Here is a 25,867-nt window from a genome sequence, read left to right on the forward strand (position 1 = left end):
ACGGAATTCCGTCTAGAATACACATCCTAGACGAAATTCTGGGTATCATAGACGGAAAATTCCGTCTAGAATGCCTCATTATTTAGTAGTGTTTGGTTCTTACAAATTATTTTGTAGATTAGATTTTATCTTCTTGTACTATTCGCCTTGAGACTAGAACCCTCTTGGGATTAGTTTTTCTTTTTGCTTGTTTTCATTTTATTTTATTCGCCTTGAGGCTGGAACCCTCTAGGGAATTGCCCTTTTCTTAGATGTGAAATTAATTCTTATTGAAACTCTAAAAATTGCATAAAACTAGCTTTATTTCTCTTATGATTTGTTAATCATTCTCTCATGTTTAAATTGTTCATGCTTAGGATATTCAACTTAAGAACTAATTGATAGAAGGAATTCCAGAATTACTATTTAGTTGTTATTCTTTTCATGAGCAATAATTTTACTTGGATGATAATTTGATAGGTTGTACTTCTCTTGAGTGGTTTGATAATCTATACTTAATAAATCTAAAGTAGAATGTGAAAAAGAGAATGATTCATATTTTATCAGTGATATTAGCTAGTAGATTTAATTCTAGATTCCTCATATCTTTAATTGAATCCTCCATCTTGATTTTCTTGAATTTTCTTTTCATTCTTGCTTGTTAGTTTTCCTTTGATTCTTTCTTCTCTCTTCTCAATCTCATTTTTATTGTCACTTGCATATATTCACAACAATCCTCATATCTTCCCACAATCACACACATCCATCACTTCTAATTGTCACACACACAACATAAGAACTGATTCTAATTTTCTCCTACAAACACCTTCCTCGTGGGATCAATAATTTTTATACTATAACTTGATTGGTTACGCACTTGCAACTTTTGGACATCATTTATGCCCCGTCACATACCATAAGATTAGATCACACATCTTCTTACCATTCTATTCAATGTTATTTTTCATTTTTTATTAAATATTAGAATTGTATAATCAATTTAAATTTAAAAATTACAAAATTTATATTTTATTAAAAATTAATTAAAATTGAGAGATAATGTAATGATGACTAGAAAATTGAAAAAGAAAGAGGAAAAAAGGAAAAACTTTGTTTTTTAATTTGTATTACAATATTAACTCCAAAAAGATCAAAATGTTATAAATTATAATAATAATAATATCTTATAGTCTATCCCATAGTTCTTTAAGATTAATTAACACTAAAGGAAATAATTACTATTAATAATAGTAAGTTTTAAAATATATAAATAGTAGTCTTATCATCAAAATGCATACCATATATGGATATTGATTATTAAAATTTATTTTTAATTATACTAACAATTGTCGTACTAAAATATCTCATTTTAAAAAATTACTCTCAATTATCCCACTAAAATATCCCACTTTAAAAAATTATCCTATTCTAAAAATTGTTCTACTTCTATCAAAAATGTTCCAGATGCCTAACACCCCAAAAGTAAATTTAGAATACAAAATAAGTACGTCTATGTGCATCATATGTATACCATATTCATATAATCAAATATGGTGCCAAATCTTAAGTTGTAGACTACGGTCTAATTGTTGAAGTTAATCCTAATTCTAAAAGGATTTGAGTTAGTTATCTCTAGAAATTATAGTCATACTAGAATTCTATTATAAAACACATTATAAAGCCTTTAAATAGGCATTCATGCATCCTTCTACCTAAGAGAGAAAAAACAGGAGTTGAGTGCTGTAGCTAAAGTAACCAAGAGCTAAAAACAACTTTTTTATTTGCTTCTACCACTAAATCTCTCCTCATACATATTATACTTCTATTTACTTTGCTTTTGATTGTTCCAACAGTGGTATCAGAGCCATGAATAATCTAAACAGGACGATATCACCTTTTATTCCTATATTGGATGGGAAAAATTATCACCGGTGGAGAGCGTAGATGAATGTGTTGTTTGGATATCAAGATATATTGGGTGTCGTAGAGAACGGAGTTGTCGATCTCGCAGATAACTCAAGTGAAACCGAGAAGAAAGCTCACAGTGAGATCAAGAAGAATGATCAAAAGATGTTATTCTACATCCATCAAGGAGTAAATGATTCAGTTTTTTAGAAGATCGACGAAGCAACTATAGCAAAGCAAGCGTGAGATACTTTGGAGACATCGTACCATGTAGTTGAAAATGTGAGAAAAGTTAGGCTTCAAACGTTGAGACGTCAATTTAAAATTTTACAGATGGAATCCTCTGAAAGTGTTGCAGATTAGTGACTCGAGTACTTGCTTTGACAAATCAAATAAAAATAAATGAGAAGATGGTTGTAGATTTAGTAATTGTGAAGAAGATATTGCGATATCTTATAGCAAAATTTGATCATATCGTGGAGGCAATTGAAAAATTGAAGAATTTGTTCAAAATGATAGTTGATGAGTTGATGGGTACCTTACAAGTTCACAAGCAACGCATGAATAAGAGATCAACTGAGAAGCCCTTTGAGAAAGCTTTTCAAAGTCAAGTTTTTATGAAAAATAACAAAAAAGCGTAGTACGAAAGAGACCAGCAAGGAGGAAATTCCCGTGGCAGAGGACGAGGATACGGGAACTACAACAACCGAGGACGTGTATATTATAATAGTCAAGAATGTGTCAGTTATAACAACAATTAAAGAGATGAAACAATCAGAGAAGCAATTATGAATCAAATTTAAATTATCAAGGTCGAGGCTTTGGACGTGGTAGAGAAAATTTTAATAAATCAAACAGTGAATGTTACATATGTCATAAATATGGCCACTATGTACAGGAGTGCAAGTACCAGGATAAATACCCATTCGGAGAAGAAGCTTGATTTGCACAAGAAGAGGTGATGAAGAAAACCACACTTTATTGATGGTCACGACAGTTGGTGAAGAATCAAACTACAACACATGGTTTCTTGACACTAGATGTTCTAATCACATGTGCGAAAAGAAGGATTTGTTCGTGGACCTGGATGAGTTGATGCGGTCCAAAGTCAAGTTTGCCGATGAAAACTATACCAGTGATGGGTAAAGGGAGAGTTCTTTATTTCTAAGGTATTGTATGTGTTGAAAATGAAAAACAATTTACTCAGTATGGGCCAACTTCTTAAAAAGGGGCATGATCTGTGCTTCTCTGGTAATCAACTCCTAATATTTGATAAAAGAGGTGTATTTATCCTTAAAGCCCCTATAAAAAATAATCACATGTTTTGAGTTGACATCCAGAACGATGTTTATCATTGGTTCAATGCTATTATGAAAGATAAGTCTTGGTTATGGCATCTTCGGTTTGAACATCTAAACTTTCAAAGTCTGAAGTTGCTTGCACAAAGAAATTTGATGAGACGCTTGCCCATTATAGATCATCCCGAACAGTTGTGTAAAGGTTGTATTCTTAGAAAGCAACATAGATCATCCTTTGGTATTAAAAATACTAGGCGTGCAAAGAAGCCTCTTGAGCTCGTTCATTTAGATATGTGTGGTCCTATGAACACTATATCTAATGGCAATAATCGATACTTTCTTACTTTTATTGATGATTTCACAAGGAAAATATGGGTCTATTTTTTGCAGCAAAAATCTGAAGTCTTCGATTATTTTAAGAGCTTTAAGGTCCTAGTTGAGAAGAAAAGTGGTTACTTTATTAAGGTGTTACGAACAGATAGAGGAGGTGAATATACTTCTAATGAATTCAATAAGTATTATGCATAAGAAGGAATAAAGCATGATGCCATTTTTTCCTACACAACTCAACATAACGGCGTTGCTGAATGGAAAAACCGGAAGATACTTGACAGGGCGAGAAGCATGCTAAAGGCCAAAGATATGCCAAATTGTATTTGGGTGAAGCTGTCTTATGCACTGTATACTTGTTGAACAGGTCACCAATAAAGTGCGTTAACAATCTTACTCCTAAAGAGGCGTGGACTAGTTATAAGCCAAGTGTAAGATATCTCAAAGTGTTTGGCTCCATTGCTTATGCTCATATTCTAGCATAAAGAAGTAAGAAACTTGATGACAGTGACGAGAATACAATTTTTATTCGCTACAAGTTCGGGGGCTATAAACTCTATAATCCTACTACAAATAAGGCGATTGTAAGCAGAGATGTTATGTTTGCTAAAGAAGAATCTTGGAATTAGGATCTAGAAGCACAAAACGATTCACGACGTACTCTCCTTGATATTCTTGAAGACGGCGTCCCTATTGCAACTGAAGAAGCACCACTGGCCAATACTCCTGAAGCTCCAACCCTGCAAGTTCCGTTAGAAGTTGAAAGACCAAGAAGAAATTGCCAACCATAAGTTCTCTTAAGAGATTATGAAGTAACTACAGATGATGATGTTGGTGCAGATGGAGATATAGTGCACTTTACAATGTTTGTTGATTGTGAGCCAATTATGTTTGAAGAGGCTATTCAAGATCCTAAGTGGATAAATTCAATGAAAGAAGAGATAAAGCCGATTGAGAAGAATGACATGTGGGAGCTTACTAATAACCCACAAGAACATAAAGCAATCGATGTGAAGTGGGTTTTCAAAACAAAGATTAAAGCGAACGACGATGTTGAGCGGCATAAAGCAAGATTGGTGGCAAAAGGCTACGATCAAAGGCCTGATTATGATTACTAAAAGGTATTTTTCCTTGTTACTAGAATTAAAACTGTTAGATTAATTATTACCCTAGCTGCACAGAAGCATTGGAATATTCATCAGATGGACGTGAAGTCAGCTTTTCTTAATGGGCCAATTGAAGAAGAAGTTTTTGTGAAGCAGCCACCTGGATTTGTGAAGAAAGGATGCGAGCATAAAGTATACAAGTTAAAAAAAACTTGTATGGGCTGAAGCAGGCGCCACAAGTATGGAACAAAAGAATTGATTCTTTCTTTCAAGAAAGTGGATTTCAGAAGTGCCCCTCCGAGCATGCCTTATATGTGAAGATAAACAACTCTAGTGACATATTGCTATTATGCCTTTATGTTGATGACTTGATTTTTATGGGCAATAATATTAGTATGATTGAAGATTTTAAGAAGTCGATGATACATGAATTTGAGTTGACAGATCTTGGCTTGATGCCTTATTTTCTCGGCATTGAAGTAGTTCAAGGAGATGATGAGATTTTCATATGCCAAAGGAGGCATTGTGCAGAGTTATTAAAGAGATTTTAGATGTTTGATTGCAATCTTGTTAGAATTTCTTTAGAGGTTGGTACTAAATTATCTCAAGAAAATGATGGTGCACAAGTTGATCCTACTTATTTCAAGCAAATTATTGGAAGTTTGAGATATCTCAGATGTACGAGGCCAGATATAGCCTATGGAGTTAGTCTAATCAACAGATATTTGGAGGCCCCTCGCCAATCTCATCTACAAGTTACAAAGAGAATTATGTGGTACCTAAAGGGAACTTATGATCATGGTTTGTTTTATTCTTCATCTAATAATTATGATGTTGAAGGCTATTCTAATAGTGATTGGAGTGGAGATCATAATGATCGTTAAAGTACTTCTGGCTATGTTTTCAATTTTGACACCACCACATTTTTATGGTCGTCGAAGAAACAATCTATTATTTCACTCTAAACTTGTGAAGCGAAGTATGTAGCAGCTGCGTCGAGTGCTTGTCCAGTAATTTAGTTGCGTAATATGCTAAGTCAGATTCATATTCAAATTGAAGGTCCTATAAAGATTTATGTTAACAACAAGTCCTCAATTGATTTGGCAAAGAATCTAGTCACTCATGGAAGTAGCCAACATATTCATACTCGTTACCATTTTTTACGAGACAATGTTTGTTTGCGGAAAAAGTTGCTGTATTCATTGCTGCATTCATTACAACTTCAATCGTTACAATGAAATAAAAAGATAGCCTTTTTATAAGACCGGTACACAATGAAAACAAAAGAAATGCAACTCCTTTCAAACAAACGCAAGATCTGTTTGTCATCTCTTGCTTGCGTGGGTCTTTTGCCTGTGACGGGGATGTTGATATCCGTGGACCACCGGGGGCACTCAGATCTGGTCCGGATAAATCGGATAGAGTTTCGTTGATCCGCGTGAGATCTAGAAACTTTCTGATCCGGATAAATCGGACAGAGCTTCGTCTATCCGCGTAGGGATATAGAAGCAGAGCTTCGTCGATCCGCGTGAGATCTAGAAGCTATAAGCGTATACCTCGGCTAAAGCGAGGTAATAGCTCTTCTTAGTATCAACGCTAAGGCCGATACTAAGGATCTGACGGGCGATGAAGGCTCTGATCAAGGCCTCTCCTCCTCTTGTTGAAGCACACGGGCACTCTTCACTGCAGCAGGGCTTCGCCAAGCTCTCCAAAATTCCCCCCTCAAACAAAGGCACTAGGGGTCTATTTATAGGAAAAGGGGGGGGGTATGGGCTGGTTGAGGACACCCCCTAGGGGGGTGTCTCGGCTCCAAAACCGAGACACCCCTTGGGGTGTCTCGGCCATGGCCGAGACACCCCCTTGATTCGGATCTTCCCCAAGGGTCTAGACCCGCTGGTGTTGAATCCATAAATCGTAGTGCCAGTGGAGGCTAATTTACTCGTCGGGATTCCGAGATGATGCATCAATCGGAATGGCATTATGCTAACAGCGGAACCCGGATCAACTTGGATCCGGTTGACCATGCTGGAGCCAATGTGCCCGGTGAAGTACAAGGGCCGATCATGCTTCGAGTTCTTTGTTTGCATATCCTCTTTAGTGAAGGAGATGCATGGGAAATGATGCGCCGCTAGGTTGCAATGCTGAGCTGATGGCTCTGGCCCTTCAGGGGATGGCTTGATCCGAGTTAGAAAAGCTTCTGAATCGCTCAAAGCCTCCTGTAATGCTTTCCTTGTATCCTTGGACAGGCGCAATAACTCGTAAAGGGTTATCCTAGCCGGGATATTGGCTAATTGCGCCATGATGTCGAAATGAGGTGGAGAGCTCGCATTCCCCGGTTTGTCTCTTCCAATCGGATGATTGAATCGAGACTGCCTCGGGTTTTGGGTCTCCTGGCGTAAAGGCTCTTTTCCTTTCTCCTTCTGTTGGACTCTTTCCGCGGCTATAGGCGTCGGGGGAATTGCTGCTATTCCCAGTTCTGCCAACGTTTTGGACGGAGGAGTGTTGGTACCTAATTGCTCGGAAGCATCCGGGTACTTGTAGTGGTACTCGTTCCCGCTCCGAGTGGCGAATGTTTCCTGCTCATCTTCAGAAAGTGGGAAGGCCGGAATTCTGTCATCGTCCCTTCCTGGAATAGCGGACACCCCATAACAAGATCTGCCTTTCCCTTTTGATTTCTTCTTGGAAGAGGTCCCAGTCCACTGTTCGTCTCCGATCAGATCTGGATGAACCCAAAGAATCTCGCCATTAGGGGCTGTGTGTGGCACGAGTCCTTTCTGGCGCTGCTTGTGAGGATCATCGTTCACCGTCTTCACTGCTGCTTTTATTACCGGCTCAAGCTGGAACTGGCTCACGGGAAAGGAGCCGAAGCCAATCGTGACTGCATTCGCACCCACTTTCTTCTCCTTTGGCTGCTTCATTGTGATGACCCCGACGTCGATGAGAGCCTGGATCTTGTCCTTAAGAGCATAGCATACCTTGGTGGGGTGGTGCACCGCTCTGTGGAATGCACAGTACTTCGGATCATTAATCCTCTTGGCATCTTCCTGATCCTGAACTGGAGGCAATTTGATTTTATTATTCTCCACGAGGTATTTGAAGATCCCAGGAACTTCGTCCTCTCTGAATGAATAAACTTTCGGGAACTTTGGCTCCGAAGCTTTCGGCCTCGGGGTTTGTTGTTGCCACCTTGGTTGTTGAGGTGCCTTTTGCTGCTGCTGCTGCTGCGGTTGCGCTTGCACCTCGAACGTTTGATTTGCGTTCACGGCGTTCGCATGCGCTTTTCCTTTACCCCTAGGGGTGAAGTTCGGTTGCGGAGCGTTATTTGGTATTTGGCCCCTTTCCGCCTTCTTCCTTTTGATGAATCGTTCGGCTCTTTCCCCTCGCACCTTCAGGTCCTTCCAGGTCTTTGATGGCGCCGTTCCCATAGATTCAAGGATATCCAAGGTGAGATTGTTGTGACAGGTCTCGAGGATGAAATCTTCGCTGACCGGGTCTCTGCAATTCATTGCTTTATTTCGAAACCTTTTCACAAAGTTTTCGACTGTCTCACCATTTTTCTGTTTCTCCTCAAACAGAGTGCTGATCGAGACCTCAGTGTCATCATCAAAGAAGTTCGTCAAGAACATGTCTTCCATGTCGTCCCAACTGCCGATGCTCCCCGGCTTGAGGCGACGATACCAATCGAAGGCCGCTCCGCGAAGAGTGCCAACGAATGACCGTACCATCAAGGGTTCGTTGCCGGAGATTGTTCCTAGGTGAGACTTGAAATAGATTAAATGTTGGGTAGGGGAACCCTTTCCATCAAACGGCGTAAAGTTAATGAGATTGAACTTTGCCGGATATGGAATTGATTCCCACTCCCTCGGATATGGACACGGTATACCTGACCTTTTTACCTCTTGAGCATTCATCAATGCATTGATTTTGCTCTCCAAGTCTTTCATCTTTTTGTCTTCACTCGTTTCTATTTTCGAGTGGTTTTGGGGAGAGGTAATGTGGTCTTCTTTGGCATTATCATCTACCGGACCACTTCCGTTGTCGTTGTTGACAGGGGGAATGATGACATTATTCCCTTCCCGTTCATTCTCTTCTTGGTTCTGATGATTGGGTCGAGTGGGCTCCTCTTGATGAGTTGTCAAAGCTGCGAGTTGCTGATCGTGCATCTCCCTCATCCGCTGTAGGGTCATTTCCATCTCGAATTTGAAAGCTTCTTTCTGCCGAGCTAGGGCGTCTTCAAGCATTTTGTTCATCTGCTCGGCACTGATCATGAGTACCTCGCGGGGTTGTCCCTCGCTGGATACCGTGTTGTCCGAAGCAATTGCGGAGCCGGCATCTGATGCTTCATCTTCTGATGGTAATCTCGTCCGAACCCTACCATAAGTCCCTCGTGTAATGGTTCCGGACTGTAGGTGAGTTAGATACCAGGGTACCAACGGGATTGACTCGGGATTGTCCCCTGTCGATGCTCCTTTGCTGGCCATGTTGATGGTGACCTTCGGGAATTCTCTGTCTTTGACTATCCTTCTTCTTCGCTGGAAACGCCTAGGCTTAGCTTCAGACGTTCCGGTGGAAATTCTGTCAAATACTGAAATTCTCCTTGGGGTTTGAGCACAAGAGCATTCTGACAGCACTGCCTTGATTATGTTGGCGCACGGGCAGCGAGACTCCATGTCCTGCACATACTTCTTTCGAGATTTCCCCATACCACCAGCTCTATAGTACAGCTCATCAGCTTGGTAACTGGAGCAACCTATAGAGTGTTGGCATGTGCTCCTTGGTAAAACACCATCATCCTCGGATGAGTGTGCTTCCCTTTTGGCATGGGATGTTTTGTTAGTTTTCTCAAAAGTGGCCCGTTCAAGTTTACGTTTTTGTGAACATAAAAATTGAACGGGCTCTTGTATTTCGACTCGCAATCCGATGCGGTCGGTGATAGGGGCTTTCCCTTTCTCATCTTTCGTGGGGGGATTAATTCGACCCCCAGTTTGATTTGAAACTTGGTGACCTTTCAATGGACCCAAGCGCTCCTTGATAGGTACTTTACCTCGATTCCCTGGTAAGGGACCGAGGCGACCTTTCACAGGAACCTTGGAGGTTGAAGGGTCTGTTTTCATACCTGACCCTACCGGAGGTGCCGGGGTAAGGGGAACAGGATTTGGCCTTGGTGAAGGTTGGGCAGCAACTTCTTTCACTTTTGTCTTAGGCGTTGGGTTCGCCTTTAGCACCCACGTCTGTTTGAGTTTTGGCGGAGTCTTGACCGCCTCTTCTTTTTGCATCTCCTCTGCTTTCTTCAAGAGAGCTCGGGCATGCGCAAGGAGTGCACGGCGCTTCCTGATTCTCTCTTCAAGAGTGGAGCGGTTCCTTGTAACACGCACCCACTTGTTTGTTCCTGCTTGAGAGGAGGGGCTGGTTATATACCTTTGTTGCTCTTGGCGTTGTCTCGCTTTGAGATCTTCGCTGTAGCGGACCCCATCCATAGGCTCCAAAGCCTTGGCCATTTGACGAGCAAGACGTTGACGCCGCCTTTGGAGTGCCCTCTTTGATATAGCTGGAGCGCCTTCAGTAGCCACCTTCTTAGGGGAGGAGCCCAGATCTGCGATCTTGACCACGTTGGGCAACGCGGAGTCGCCACGTGGTGCAAGTGCAGCGATGGCTAAGGGATCTTGGGTCTTTGAGCCGAAGGTCCCACGAACGACTCTGGAGGAGGATGCCTTCTTTCGCCTACTTGGAGAGGCGGATCTGGAGGAGGAGGAAGAGAGGTATTCTTCGTACTTCTGCTGGTCGAACTCGTACTCGACCTCTTCGTTCACCCGGATCTTGAGGGCCGGTTGCGTCACGACGGCGTCGGTTGCGATGCCGTTGGCTCCCACTGTGGTCGCCAGCTTGTTTTCGGTGAAAGTCGGTGTTTTCATTGCTTTTGAATCTGTTACAACTTCAAACGTTACAACAAGAATGCAACTAAAACAAAGATTACAACTTTATCGAAAATAAACACGAGATCCCGTTTTGGTGCGGTCTCGCTTGCGTGGGTCTTTGGCCTGTGACGGGGATGTTGATATCCGTGGACCACCGGGGGCACTCAGATCTGGTCCGGATAAATCGGGCAGAGTTTCGTTGATCCGCGTGAGATCTAGAAACTTCTAATCCAGAAATATCGGACAGAACTTCGTCGATCCGCGTGAGATCTAGAAGTTCTAAGCGTATACCTCGGCTAAAGCGAGGTAATAGCTCTTCTTAGTATCAACGCTAAGGCCGATACTAAGGATCCGACGGGCGATGAAGGCTCTGATCAAGGCCTCTCCTCCTCTTGTTGAAGCACACGGGCACTCTACCTCTCCTCCTCGGTTGAAGTGCTCGATCAGTGTTTGCTGCAGCAGGGCTTCGCCGAGGCTCTCCAAAAATCCAGATCATTCCAAATGAGGTAAGGGGGTCCTATTTATAGGAAAACAAGAGGGGGGGCGTCCGCACAGATCTAGGACACCCCAGGGGTGTCCGCACAGATCTGAGACACCCTTGGGGTGTCTCCAAGAATCCGAGACACCCCTAGGGTGTCTCGGAAAATCCGAGACACCCTTGGGGTGCCTCGGAAATTCCGAGACACCCCTAGGGGTGTCTCGGAAAATCCGAGACACCCTTGGGGTGTTTCGGAACTCCGAGGCGTCCGTGACACCCCTGGGGTGTCTCGGAATTTCTGAGACACCCCTGGGGGTGTTTCGGAACTCCGAGACGTCCGTAGGTGTATTTGATCGTTTTCCCCCGTAGATTCTTCGTACGAACTCGGATTTGAGTGATTCCGGGTGCGTTGGATGCGTGACGAAGAGTTCGATCCGCTCTGATGGTTGGATTGTCTTTAGAGTGGTCGAGGCACGGAGGGCATTGTCCTTTTTGTGAGCAGTGCCGGGCTTCCGATTGGCACGAGTTTTCGTTATTCCGAAGTCTTATCCGCTCATGTAGCTCGTCGATTCTCTTCAGTCGTTCGTCGACGTCGATTAGGCTCATGTGGGTCGGATGGTGATGTTCATTGTCGCTCATTAACATTAGGCTCATGTGGGTCGGATGGTGATGTTCATTGTCGCTCATTAACACTGAACCGTTTGTGGAGACCTATAGGCAATTTTCGATGCTGTTCATTGTCGCTCATTAACACTGAACCGTTTGTGGAGACCTATAGGCAATTTTCGATGCCTACAATGTTGAGAAGAATGAGATCATGTTGATTTATTGCAAGTCTGAAGATCACGTTGCAGACATCCTCACGAAACCTTTGAAGTTTGAAGCATTTGTCAAGTTGAAGCACATGATGGGAATGGAGACCTTACAGAATTAGGATTAAGTAGGGATGTTGAAGTTAATCCTAATTCTAAAAGGATTTGGCTTAGTTATCTCTAGGAATTATAGTCATACTAGAATTTTATTATGAAACACTTTGTAAAGCCTTTAAATAAACATTCATGCATCCTTCTACCTAAGAGAAAAAAAGAAAGGAGCCGAGTACTGTAGCTACAGTAATGTAGCTACAGTAACCAAGAGCTAAAAATAACTTTTTTATTTGCTTCTCCCATTAAATCTCTCCTCATACATATTATACTTCTATTTGCTTTGCTTTTGATTGTTCCAACACTAATAAAACATTTACCTTACCCAAAATCTTTGTAATCACATTCTTTATACATGAATGAACACTCCCATCATCCAATTGGTTCATTTACGTTAAGTTTATTATTAAGATAAGTGCATTTGAATTACTTAATATTTATATAGACCTAACTAATTTAACAAATTTCTTGCCAACATTTACAAGAATCAAATATAACATCTCTGGTGGGGTTTTTTTTGGGGGGTTAGCGGGGTGGGGTGGGGTAGGGGGGCGCTAAATAGTTCGTGTGCAATGAATATAGATCTTATAGAACATCCTACAAGCAAATAGATTGTCCTAAATCATAATAGAGCAACTGAAATCTCTAAATTATTCTCCTACACTCTTGGGGAATAGCTCAGATTATCCTTTTCATATTGTAATACACGGTATACACCACCATAATCAATATAATTTTCAAATCTCCTTTACGAATTTACAAAGGGTTTGTTTGGTTGTTTTCCTTCATTTTACAAAAATCATTTTCCTTCACTTTTTTATGTTATATTCGCTTTCAGGGAAAGTATTTCTTGTGTTGTTTCGCCAAAAAACATGAGGTAAAAGTAATTTTTACTACTTTCCTTAGTTTGGTTCAACTTTAAAAAAAGTAATTGATATGTGAATAGATACTCTCATTTTCTCTAGTATTTGGTTCAGACAAAATTATTAGCACAAAAATTAAGTGGCCAACATACTTGCCATCACACAAAATGTTTAAAGATTTAAGGGGCTCATTTGCAAAAATGTTTACAGATCAAGGTAGTAATTTGCAAAATATTTAAAATTTTGAGGGACTAATTTCAAAATATGAACATCAACAGAGAAATTTCAAAATATGTTTAAAGATGCGAGGGACTAATTTGCCATCTCTATAAACCACCAACGTGTCAATAATATCACGGGTAATGTCAAAATTAATGTGTCAATTATCATAGTGTTAAATTAATGTTAATTCAAAAACTTTAGAATATCAAAATTGTCAAACTATAAGATTAGTGTAGCAAAGTTATAAAAAGGGTGAAACTTCGGGCATTTAGATGCAAGAAAGCCTCCGACTAATTTTTTATTGGAATGATTAGCAAAAGAAAAAAATAACACAATTTATTATGTATAATAATGCACACCATTAATAAGAAAAGAAAAGGACAAAGAGTGGGATGGAAAAACCCTAGCCTGTTTGGATTTGTAAGGGGTGAAGAGAAGTTAAGGGAAACTGAGTGAAGGGAAGGGAAGAGAAGGGAAGGGAGTTCCCTTCCCCTTGGTTACACCCCAATTTAGGGGTAACAATTTTTATACTATTAGGGGGTGAACCAAGGGGAAAGTGTTCCCAAACAAGGTGAATGGTTCCCCTAACTTCCCTTCACCCTCATTCCCCCTCAATCCAAACAAGCCCTTAAAGAAATCGAAATTGAAGCTCTTGCTCCCTCTGTAATGGCATATCGAGCAGACGACGACTACAATTGCCTCTTCAAGGTCGTCTTGATCCTCCTCTCTTGGTTCACGAGGAACGAGTTCAGCCTCGAGTCCAAATCCACGATCAGCGTCGAGTTCGCCACTCGAAGCATTCACGTTGACGACAAGGACACCAAGACCCAGATTTGGGGCACTACATGTCAAGAGAGGTGTAATGTTGAATTTTTATGCCATAGATGTCGGATTTCTGCCGAAATCGGTGGTTTTTGGATAGAAAATCAACTTTCCTTTTACGATGATGTGGCACGCGGTTTCTTCCCCTCTTTCCTTTTTTATTCTTGCTATCCAAACGTCAAAAGATGAAAGGTAAACTGCAACTTTTTGGGTTTTTCTTGAATATCAGTTTTTATTTTTATGCTTTTCAGCATTTTTTTTGACAAATCAAACAGGTCCGTAGAGAAATTAAAGTCCTTAATCCATTGACTGGACAACGATCATTGAGAGGTTCAAGGATTTGACTCATGTAAAATTGAGCTTGAATGGCTGCTCATTGCTGTACTCCTTGCAATAAAGTACGTATAAAACCACCAATCCCCAAAGGGGGCTCTCTACCGCATTCATTCCCCATTCCCATTCCCGTTTCCCCTCTCTCAAGGCACGTGTTCCTGCAGCCGAAAGAAGACAAAAGACCGCCAAGATTAGCAAGTATCGCCAAGAGGAGCAATTGTTCAAATCCGACCTCCTAATTCTCCCAATAAGGAAAATTAACAGAAAAAAATCCCTTAGTAAGGTAACGTCTTTATTGCACCCACAGATTTACTGGTTTTTGGGACCCACTGGCAGTTTATGGGTCACTTTAAGGTTGTTGGGCAGTGTCAGAAAGTGGGTGTTCTTATGTACAGTTCAACTTTGTCTTAAAGGATAATGGAAATTATTCGTTAGGATTAGCGGCGCAGCTTGTTGCCCGCTTGTCATCATCACATGTATAATATTTTCCCTCTAGAAAGTTTTTCCTTTTTTTTAAAGAAAATAAAAAAAAAAAAGGAAAGAAAATAGGCTAGTGTTAGAAAACTAGAGGATTTTTCATTTAGCACCCTTTATAAAGTCGAGGCTCCTCTATAATGAAAACAAACAAGTAAATAAAAGATTTGGGGGGTTTTTCACACTACATTAATCTAGAAGGTGCTTTTAAGAAATGGAGAATGTTGGAATTTCATTATTAATGTCCACAAATCTTGTCCCTCTCGGGGAGAGGGAGAACTTTGCATATATGCCAAATCGGTTCAAAACGAATACAGCACGTTCCATTAAAACACTCAATGGGTTATACATACAACCAAATTAATATCATTTTTGAATTACTTACACCCCTATTTTCTCATTCAATCATTCTTTGAATTGTGAGAAACGGAAAGAATGAATCAGTCACATATTTACGAAAATTATAAAAAAAATAAAAGATTTTGGATCCTCTGGAGTACTAAAAAGTAATGAAGAGACATTCACTTTTAATTTTCATTATTGATTATTTGATGAAAGATTATGATTTATCTTCTCTGGTGTAAAATATTTATGATGAATCATAATCATTTATAAGTATTCATTAAATAATGAATGATTAGAATATCGGTCTGTCCTTTAGCTTTTGATAGTGTCGAGGCTTCACATTGAAAAATAAAGGGTAAATATAAAAACACCCAACTTTGAGGCGATTTGCACACATCCCTTTGAACTTTAAAAATTAGAGAAAACCTCTCTGAACTTCGAGAGTTTTACAAAATTCTTTTGTACTTTAAAAATTAGAGAGAACCTTCCTAGTTATAACTTGGAGAGCTTTACATTTACAATCATCTTTAAGCTTTTGAAAAGTTCCATGCAAAACTCATGTTAAAAAAATAATTACCTATCTATAAAACTCTTAAAAAAAAAGAACTTTCTCGTTGTTATCTTCTATTCCCTCCTTCCAAACAAAGTATTACGTTAACTCACCCAGACACTTTGATGGGTCTTCTCAATGGTACACAGAATTTTGTTAAATGCCCAAAATTTAGAAGACTTTTCTGTAATTTGTATAATTAAGGAACCTCTTTTAGAAATGACAAAAAGCTCAAGGGGATTTTGATGAAATTTAACCCAAACAAACAAATAAATAAACATTGTACATGCGCCTAAATACAAAAACTCCAGAAATTCAAAAATAGGGAAATGGGTTTTAGCGTGTGGTCACCTCCCTCTCATTATACTAGCTCTCTCCCTCCCCCATTTGCCTTGCTCCCCTGTTCTTCCCTCCCATTGCCAACCCCTCCAAGATTCCAACCTCTCCTCAACTTCTCCCACTTTATAAAGCAACCCCCCTTCCTCTCTTTCTTAAAGCTCTGTCCTTTCTCCTCCATTTTCTGTCGGCCCCCCACGCAATGGCTTGTTATCTCCTCCATCTCTTTGGCCTCCTCTTCTGGGCTTTGTTCTTCTTGGCTGGCTTTGGCAGAGTCTTCTGCAGCAAGGGCAATGGTGGGCTGATCCAAGGGATTGCTATAATCAATGGAGACTACCCCATTGCCATGACTGACGAGGACTTTGTTTGCGCTACCTTGGATTGGTGGCCACCTGAGAAGTGTGACTATGGGACTTGTAGCTGGGGACTTGCCTCTCTTCTTAATTTGGTGAGGTTTTTAAATCTTAATTTTTTGGGACCTTTTTTGGCGCGGGCCTTTCATGGCATTGCTGATAGACGCATTCTTTTAGTTTTCAGTTTTTTTGATGTGGGTTTTATAGGGCATTGATGGTTGATGACTGATTTGGGGTCTATTTGTTCATGATATGGCTGGTAATTTGATTGTGTAGATGTGATGAATTTTTAGGATTTGATAGTCTTGAGGTAATGTGCCCCTACAAACCCTCCTTTTTTTTCTTCCCTTTTTTGTGGTGTGTTTGATTTAATTTTTTGTTTTTTTTGGGTTATGTATAGTGGTAAAGGACATTGCTACGGTGTAATTTCATTTTATTGGGTTAAAATGTTAGAGCGGGATATTGGCAGTAATGATTGGTGAAAAGGGATGGAAGTTGATCAAATAATTATCAATAGTTGGGTTATTTAGTGGTATGGTTGGGAATTGGTCGTCATATATCTAATGCATTCTAGGATTCGGTTGTCTTTAATGACTTGTTCTGCTTTTAAAAATGTCTCTTTTTATATGTTTGGTTCATATTCTGTTTTTTAAATGCATATGTGTAATGCTAGTGGAGATTCATGAGCTGAAGTCTCGTTTAATGGGTTAAGATGTTAGGGTGGGATATTGGCATTTGATGGCTGCAGGTATTTTGTTGCAGCTTTCATGGGTTTTAGTATATGATTTGGCTCTTTCTGAGTATTGATTATTACCGGGCTTATTGTGTGTTTTTTTGCCCTTTCGTTTCATGATACTAGTTTATTTCGTTCTACGTCCATTTCATGGTCCTAGACCGTACTGCAATTTAGAGCAACTGTTCCATGGGAATTACTTTTTCTGAATCCTTGCTAGTTAGTTTTGTTGGTAATTATATTGGTACGTGTATAATTTGTGAATAACTTTGTTTACTTTCATGAATACCATGTATTTTTCTTCCCTTCTGCTTGCATAGGTCTTAAAGTTTATAAGGTGCCAGCTAAAAGTCTAATGCTTTTTTCTTCCTTTATAGTTTATCAAATTCTTCAAAAGTTCTCTTTTGCATGAATGATTTTGTGAGCTGGAGCATTTGGTTTCATTTTAGTTCTTTCTCCAAAAAGAAGAAGGAAAAAAGGATCAACATGGGAACGGCCATTATAAAATTCTTTATTTGCAAGTTTCCCCAACAAATGTCTTATCATGGATTTGAGTCTTTGATTAAAGCTTCAATATTTTCTGTATTCTGGAATGATTTTATATAAGGGAGCATAATTGCAAGAAACAGGTAGTATTTGCATTGTATGGGTGTGAAAGATCTTGGAATGGTTTAAATTGGATCGTCGCAATACCACATAATTTGTTTTAAATTGATAAATTTGTTTTAAAAAATTATGACTAGTTTAAGAAACAGGGAGTATTTGCATTGTATGGGTGTTAAAGATCTTGGAAGGGTTTAAATTGGATCGTCGCAATACCACATAATTTGTTTAAAATTGATAAATTTGTTTTAAAAAATTATGACTAGTTTACTAATTTATCTGTCATGAATTGCAGGCTACAAGATTCTTTCCTTTAAGCCCTGTTCTCCTAATGAGATATCTTTCAAACCTGTCTTTAGAATTAGTCTGTTACTTTTCCACCTAACACAGAAAGCTTTTCATACTTTTGAAATTTATCCTCCGCTATTTTCTTTGCTTTTATGCCCTGTGCGGTGTGATGTTGTTTGTGATGATTCTAAATCAACTGGCATGGACCATGGAGATAGGAATCTAGATATAAAAATTTTAGAATTTGGTTCTTCCGTTTGAACTATAAAATTTTTCTCTGTTGGTTTGAAATTCTTGTCTGCTCCATATCTTGGTTCATTTGTACTTCAAATAAGTGAATAACTACTAACAAATCATAAGAAGGATCTTGCACAAGATGTTTGTGAAATTGAAAACTCAATAACTTAGTAAAGGTGATTGACACAGGGGTTTCATATTTTCCTTCCTGCAGAATCTTTCGAACCCCATCCTTTTAAATGCAGTAAAAGGTAAGCAGTTCTTAGTTTTAAGGAACTATATTCAAGATAATATAATTTGAAGAATAATCTATGTAACTTCACCCTTTTTGATACTGTCTTTGCAGCATTTTCTCCATTAAAGATTCGTTTAGGAGGCACTTTACAAGATAAGGTCATATATAACACTGGCGTTCCTGGACAGCCGTGCGCTCAGTTTGTTAGAAATGCTTCTGAACTGTTTGGATTTACTGAGGGATGCTTGCCTATGTGGAGATGGGATGAACTGAATAATTTCTTCCAGAAAGCCGGGTACTTTTCTAGATTTATTCCTCACTATTCCCTTTATGCATTGATTCATTTCCTTATTGAAACTTCATGCTAGTATTAACTAACGTATAGTATTCTTGCCTCATGTTGGGTGCTTAAGCTCAGCCTTCTATGCTTGCTGCAACATTTATTATGAACTATTGCCAAAAAAAAAAAAAACCATTTTTCTGCAGTTTTGAGAGGATATGGTGCAAGTGCAAATCATAGTAAGAATTGAAACCGTACAGTAAATTGGCATGTCAAATATCCCCCCGCCCTCCCATCTTGAAACAAATTGATTAACGTGTCCTTACAAAGTTTTGAGAAATAACAATAGCTACAGCAGATATGAAAGTGAAAACCCTAATAAGATTCTATATTCTAGAATGAAATTTCACAATCCTCACTTTTGAGAGATGGGATTCTATATTTCTATAGGTTGATTATGATATATCATTCTAAACTAAGTTTAATTGATCAATGCATCCTTTACAAATTCTTCTTAAGGAGGCTTGTATCTTACCACTAAATGTCGCATCTCAGGGCTGTGATTATTTTTGGGCTAAATGCTCTCAATGGAAGGGTTCCCTTGTCAGATGGTTCACTGGGTGGACCTTGGAACTCCACCAATGCAGCTGCCCTAATTCGTTACACTGTCAACAAGGGTTACACAATTCATGGTTGGGAGCTTGGTAAGACTTGTATTTTATGTATGCCCATCAATTTATGAGCATCGGATATCTGCGCATTTCTTGTTTCAAATCATATGACTCTTTCATTCTTTTTCTTTCTACTTGGAAAATTATGGAATCTCAAGTTCAATATCTTCTCAAGATGTTTGAAACAAAAACGATGAAACAAAAACGAACTCCATTATAAATTAACTGTTTCCTTCAATGTCACTGATGAGGGTTTTTGTTGAACTTTTTAGATGAGGGGGGTTCTTGGAAAACATGGTATAGATGAAGGGTTTCTTTTAGTTTACTCATTAATGTAATCAGGATATTTCACTTAAACGGAGAATTTTCCTTCTGCTTATGGCACTGAAAATTGTTGAAGGCTAAGATTGTTTACTATTGAGTAGCAATAACCATCTACCTACTACAGTAACTACCAACCACAGACCCACCAACCATCATTGTAGCAACAATGCACACCTACCACAAAATCACCTATGTATAGCCCCCTAGCTTTAAGTTGAGATCATCAGTAGCAAGTAGGGGGGGGGCGGGGGGGGGGAGGAGAGAGATTCTCCTTATAAAGAAAAATTGTAATTCCTAAATTTTTTTGATAGTGAATTCTTCTATTTTTGCCCGTGATTTTTACCTCAAATTCATTTAGGGGGGTTTTCCACGTAAAATTTGTGTTCAATTTTACTATTTTCGCACTATTATTCGCTGTAACCCTGCTCTATTGGGCCCCGGGTTTATCCCAATAAGTAGTATCAGAGCCTAGCTTAGGGTGCGTGTATCTGCTTATCTTATGCTTTGTTGCTGTCATCAAAAGTGAATCTTTACATCAGAAAATAAGCTAGGTTATTAGTTATCTTTTGAAGGCACCGAGCATTATTCACGAGTACAACACTATTCACAAGTACGGTCACTGTTTACGAGTATGGTTACTGTTCACATGGAATAGTGGAAGTTTACGTTCATGGTAGAAGCAATGACGGCAAAGTTCGAGATTGAGAAATTCAACGGGAGTAATTTCTCACTGTGAAAGTTGAAGATAAACGCTATCTTCAGAAAAAATAATTGTCCGGCCATTGACGCAAGGCCATAGAAGGACATCACAGATGATGAGAAGTAGAACAAAATCTTCTATCTGGCATTAGCAAATAGGGTACTATCAAGCATAGAGGAGAAAAAAATAACAAAGGTGATGTAGGATACTCTAACAAAGCTATATAAAGTCAAATCCTTGCATAACAAAATCTTCTTTAAAAGGAGACTTTATATTCTGAGGATGGCGGAATCTACATCAACACCCTAAACACAATATTCTCCCAATTCACAACGTTAGGATATACAATCGGTGTAAATAAACTGCAAAGCTTCTACTTCAAAGTTGACCTGCTTCGTATGATCAGCTCATCATCAATCTAATAAACAACATCCTTACGGACTATCTAGTCTTCAATATTGCAGCAGCCGTTCTGGAGGAAGAAAACGGCGCAAGAATAAAGAAGATAGGCAGGCAAGTTCGTAACAAGCGGAGTCCTTACCAATGACGAGAGGAAGATTAACAGAATGTGGCTCCAGTGGGAGTCATACCCATAGTAAATCAAAATCAAGAAGTAAGAAGAATATTAAATGTTACAATTGTGGCAAAAGGAGGCCCGTGAAATCGGAGTATTGACACAATAAGAAGAGTGGTGATAAAAAGTCTTCAGAGCCATCAATACCTCAATGATGCGTCATAAGCACATCAGACGATGGTGAAATTTTATACAGTAGAGCAACCACTATTGATGAAAGCAGAACGAAGTTTACTGATTTATGGCTTCTAGATTCTGCAGCCTCCTAGCACATGACTTCCGAAAAGAATGATTTTATAAATATGAACCTATCTCAGGGGGATCTGTATTTATGGGCAATGATCATATCTTGGATATTTCTAATATTGACACTATCAAAATTAAAATATTTAATGGTACAATACTCACCATTTAAGATGTACAACAAGTGAAAAGCTTGAAGAAAAATCTATTGCCTTTAGGTCAAATGGATGAGTTTGGATGCAAGACCCATATTAAAAATATGATAATAAAAATTATTAGAGGAGCACTTGTTGTGATAAAAGGAGAAAAGATAGCTGTAAATCTATACATGCTCAAGGAAGAAACCATGCAGGAAGTTGATTTATGTGTGGCTGTGGCATCAACTAGCCGTGGAGAAGAACAAACTATAATGTGGCACTGTAAATTAGGTCACAAATCAGAATGAGGCTTGAAGATTCTCTCCGATCAGAATCTGCTTCTAGGTCTCAAATCGGTAGCTTTTTCCTTCTGCAAGCATTATATTACAAGTAAGCAATATCGACTGAAGTTTAACATATCGAGTTTTATAAGCAAGACTATTCTGGAACTGGTTCATTCTGATGTATGGCAAACACCAGTTACATCCATAAAAGGAGCAAAGTACTTGTGTCTTTTATTAATGATTACTCTAAAAGGTGTTGGGTGTACCCTATCAAGAAGAAGGCAGATGTGTTCTCAGTCTTTAAAGCTTACAAAGCACTAGTCGAGCTTGAATCTGGAAAGAAGATCAAGTGCTTAAGGACAAATAATGGAGGAGAATACACAAACGGTGAATTTCTTACATTTTGCAAGCAAGAAGGCATCAAAAGACAATCCAGTACTGCATATACTCCTCAACAAAATGGAGTAGTGGAGTGGATGAACAAAACCCTGTTGGAAAGAACTAGAGCAATGTTGGCAACTATAAATTTAGATAAAGTCTTTTGGGCAGAAGCAATAAAAACTACTTGTTATGTGGTGAATCGATCTCCATTAATCACAATATAATTAAAGACACTGATGGAGATGTGGACTGACAAGCCAGCTGATTATTCAAACCTCCAAATATTTAAAAGTCCAGTTTATGTAATGTATAATGCCTAAGAAATTACAAAGCGGGATTCAAAATTCAGGAAATGTATATTCTTGGAGTGTGCTGACAGAGTAAATAGGTATCACTTGTGGGATCCTATTACTCATAAGGATATTATCAGCATAAATGTTATCTTTGTAGAGAACCAACTATGAAGAGAAGAAAAAGAAAGTAGTTCAAGGAAGGACTTAGAGACTGTAGTTGTTTAGATAGAAAATGATCCAAATTCTTCTGAAGCAACACCAGAGTATGATGTACAAGAACCAGTCTAGTCCAAAGCCCCAGAAGTTCGAAGGTCAACTCGTGAGAGAAGACCACCGACTTGATACTCGGAGTATATTACGAAGAGTAATGTTGCATGTTGTCTTCTAACAGAGGATGAAAAGTTATCAACTTTTCATGAAGCTACAAATAACATAGATACATTTTTGTGGATGACAGTAATGTAGGAAAAAATTGAAGCTCTCAATAATAATAAGACTTGAGTACTTGTATCATTACCACAAGTAAGAAAGATCATTAGAAACAAATAGGTCTATAAGATCAAGCGAAATGATGACCATAGAGCGATATCGTGCTAGATTGATAGTTAAAGAATACGTTTAGAAAAAAAGTATTGACTTTAATGAAATATTTTTTACTGTAGTTCGATTTACAACAGTCCGAATAGTCATGACTATGAGCGTTATATTTAATGAAATATCTATATTGATTCTGATTATGTTGGTGATCGTGATAATAGCAAATCCGTTACAGGTTATGTGTTTGCACTTACTAGTGGAGCTGTAATGACATAGCACGATCTATCGGAAATAGAAAAAGTGACTAAATGAAAGTATTATGCACAGTAAACACATACAAACACTAAAATGACAGCGGAATAATAACTTTTAATTATAAAATCTAATAAATTAACGGTTGACAATAATAAGCGAAGCAAAATCACAGTAAGTAACAAACGCGTTCAAAATAAACATGAGACATGAGAAGTCAAGCACGGTCCACAAATCCTAGTCGAACACGTAGCGACTGGACTCGACAACTTAATAACCAGATCCTGCAATGGAGTTCAATACACAAATCAGTCCCAAATAAGAGCAATAGAATAATAGCTTCAGTTTACCATTGTTTAGTAATGAAAACAAGAGGATTAATTGCAGGTATACGTCTGAAGTCTTGGTGAATCTGGTTGGGATCTTGAGGCAATGAGGTTGAGGTTTTATGGCTGGTTAGTTCAGTTTCAAGCAGTAGGCGATGGTGATGGTGAGGGCTTGTGATTGAGAGCTGGTTGGTGTTGATGGCGAACGAACGAAAGGCGGGGAGGATGGTTGAAACTGCAGACCTGTTCCTTGTGCAAAATAGAGGAGATGATGATGGAGTTTGTGTCCCTGCAATGTATCTATGAAGAGGAGATAGCCTGACAGTGAAGAGAACGCATGAAAAAGAGAAAGAAATAAAGAAAACAATGGAATCACTCCAAATACCAATTCAAACTCACGTTTATTTTCAATCGTCCTCCCTCAAAACAAGCAGAGTTCTATCTTTTATAGAAATAGGATAAGCAAACTCAAACTTATCTACAAGATCAGATCTCATTTGAATACAATCTGATTTAACTACCTTACCATCTAACAAAGATAAAATCTGAAAACAAACATAATCCTATCCTAACAAGGAATCTGATTGCAGATAAAATTTGAAAAACAACACAATCCTTTCCTAACAAGAACTATAAAATATCTCTAATAATTTATCTACGATGCCAAGTTCCCCTGGAGTAGAACCGGATAGTGTGATCCCTATCATGTAAGCTAGGTTTTAAAACTACAGTCAATTATGACTACATCAACAACAGAAACAGAATATGTAGCAGCTACACAAGCTAATAAATAGGCAATATGATTAAAAATAATATTGGAGGAATTCAGACATGAACAAAAGAAGATTTTTTTTATTTTGTAACAATCAGAGTGCTTTGCATTTGGAAAGAAATTTAGTTTTTCATTTAGAGATGAAACACATTCGAGTCCAGTACCACTTCGTTCATGAGAAAGTGGAAGAATGAACAATGGATATGTATAAAATTCACATTAAATATAACCTAGCAGATTTTTTGACGAAATCAATCAGCACTGACAAGTTTGTTTGGTGTCGATCCTCCTGTGGTCTAACGGAGACATAAGCAACATGAAAATGATAAGACAGAATGAATGGTGTGAAGATATGATTGATTTTCAATTAAATCTTCTAGTAGAAGATTGTTGAAGCCTAAGATTGTTTGCTATTGAGTAGCAGTAACCATCTACCCGCTATAGTAACTACCAACCACAGACCCACCAACCATTATTGTATCAATGCTGTAGCAACAATGCACATCTACCACAAAATCACCTATATATAGCCCCCTAGCCTTAAGTTGAGATCATCCAGTAGCAAGTAGGAGAGAGAGAGAGAGAGAGAGAGAGAGAGAGAGAGAGAGAGAGAGAATTTCTCCTTATAAAGAGAGATTGTAACTCCTAAATTTTTCTCATAGTGAATTCTTCTATTCTTGCCCGTATTTTTTACCCCAAATTCATTTAGTGGGTTTTCCATGTAAAAATCTGTGTTTAATTTTACTATTTCCACACTACTATTCACTATGACTCTGCTCTATCGGGCCCCAGGTTTGTCCTAACAAAAACTGGGTGTGACTCGCAATTTTCTAAAAGGCAAAGGAATCTTCTTATCCCATAAATTTCTTATCTATGAATCAAGGGGCTCTCAAGTTTCTATAAAGCCACCAAATTCCAACATCCCAATCCGGGTTGTTTATGATGAAAAATGCAGGGAATGATTATTAAAAGAATTGTCATTTATGAACATGCACATTCTAGGAACTGATAATATAAGTAACTCCAGGCCTTTAATCCTGTCCTTTGAGAAGGGCACAAGGGTTTCAAATATTACCTATACCAAAGAAAATAGTATACTAAATTTCTTATTCCTATGACATAAAAGGCTTTTCATGCAGACAACAGAATTACATTTGTCTTCAGAATCACATTTAACAGTTATTTTTGATCTTCAGGGAATGAATTAAGTGGGAGTGGAGTTGGAGCTAGAATTGGAGCAGACCAGTATGCTGCAGATGTTATCTCGCTCAATTCAATGATAAACAACATATATCGAGGTTTCCCATACAAGCCGTTAGTTCTCGCACCAGGGGGTTTCTTTGATACAAACTGGTTCAGCGAACTCGTCAATAAAACGAAAGCACCAACTTCGTTGGATGTGATTACCCACCACATATATAACCTTGGTCCAGGTATCTCTCAGTCATAGTTCAAGAAGGGTAAATTTCACAAACCCCCTGAAGTTTAGAAATCACAGAAAACGTTGTCAGGTGCAGAACACATGACAACTGCTGAGCAATTTAACCTTACCTACTAATATAATTTGTAGATTACCCTTTTTGGGTAAGGGCAGATCAAAGGTAATAATGGTAGTTCAGACTTTTTACTCTGACAGCTTCTGGGCAAATTTAACCTTATCTACTAATATAATTTCTAGATTACCCTTCTTGGGTAAGGGCAGATAGAAGGTAATAGTTTGGGATTTTTTTTTTTTTGTTTTTTCGTTTTTTGGGTTTTTTTTTTT

At 38.7% G+C, this 25,867-nt stretch overlaps 1 protein-coding gene across 1 annotated transcript in view; it reads left to right on the forward strand.

Annotated features, from left to right (window-relative positions):
* The window catches only part of LOC109822035 (heparanase-like protein 3), an 11,514-nt gene continuing 1,555 nt past the window's right edge, over positions 15,909 to 25,867 (forward strand). The window contains exons 1-5 of the mRNA XM_020388194.1: positions 15,909 to 16,327; positions 18,308 to 18,344; positions 18,440 to 18,623; positions 19,164 to 19,312; positions 25,299 to 25,535. Coding sequence (XP_020243783.1) covers positions 16,082 to 16,327; positions 18,308 to 18,344; positions 18,440 to 18,623; positions 19,164 to 19,312; positions 25,299 to 25,535 — 853 coding nt within the window. The 5' untranslated portion in view covers positions 15,909 to 16,081. The remainder of the gene's footprint in view (positions 16,328 to 18,307; positions 18,345 to 18,439; positions 18,624 to 19,163; positions 19,313 to 25,298; positions 25,536 to 25,867) is intronic.

This window comes from Asparagus officinalis, chromosome 8 (assembly GCF_001876935.1).
Source record: "Asparagus officinalis chromosome 8, Aspof.V1, whole genome shotgun sequence".
Taxonomy (NCBI): Eukaryota; Viridiplantae; Streptophyta; class Magnoliopsida; order Asparagales; family Asparagaceae; genus Asparagus; species Asparagus officinalis.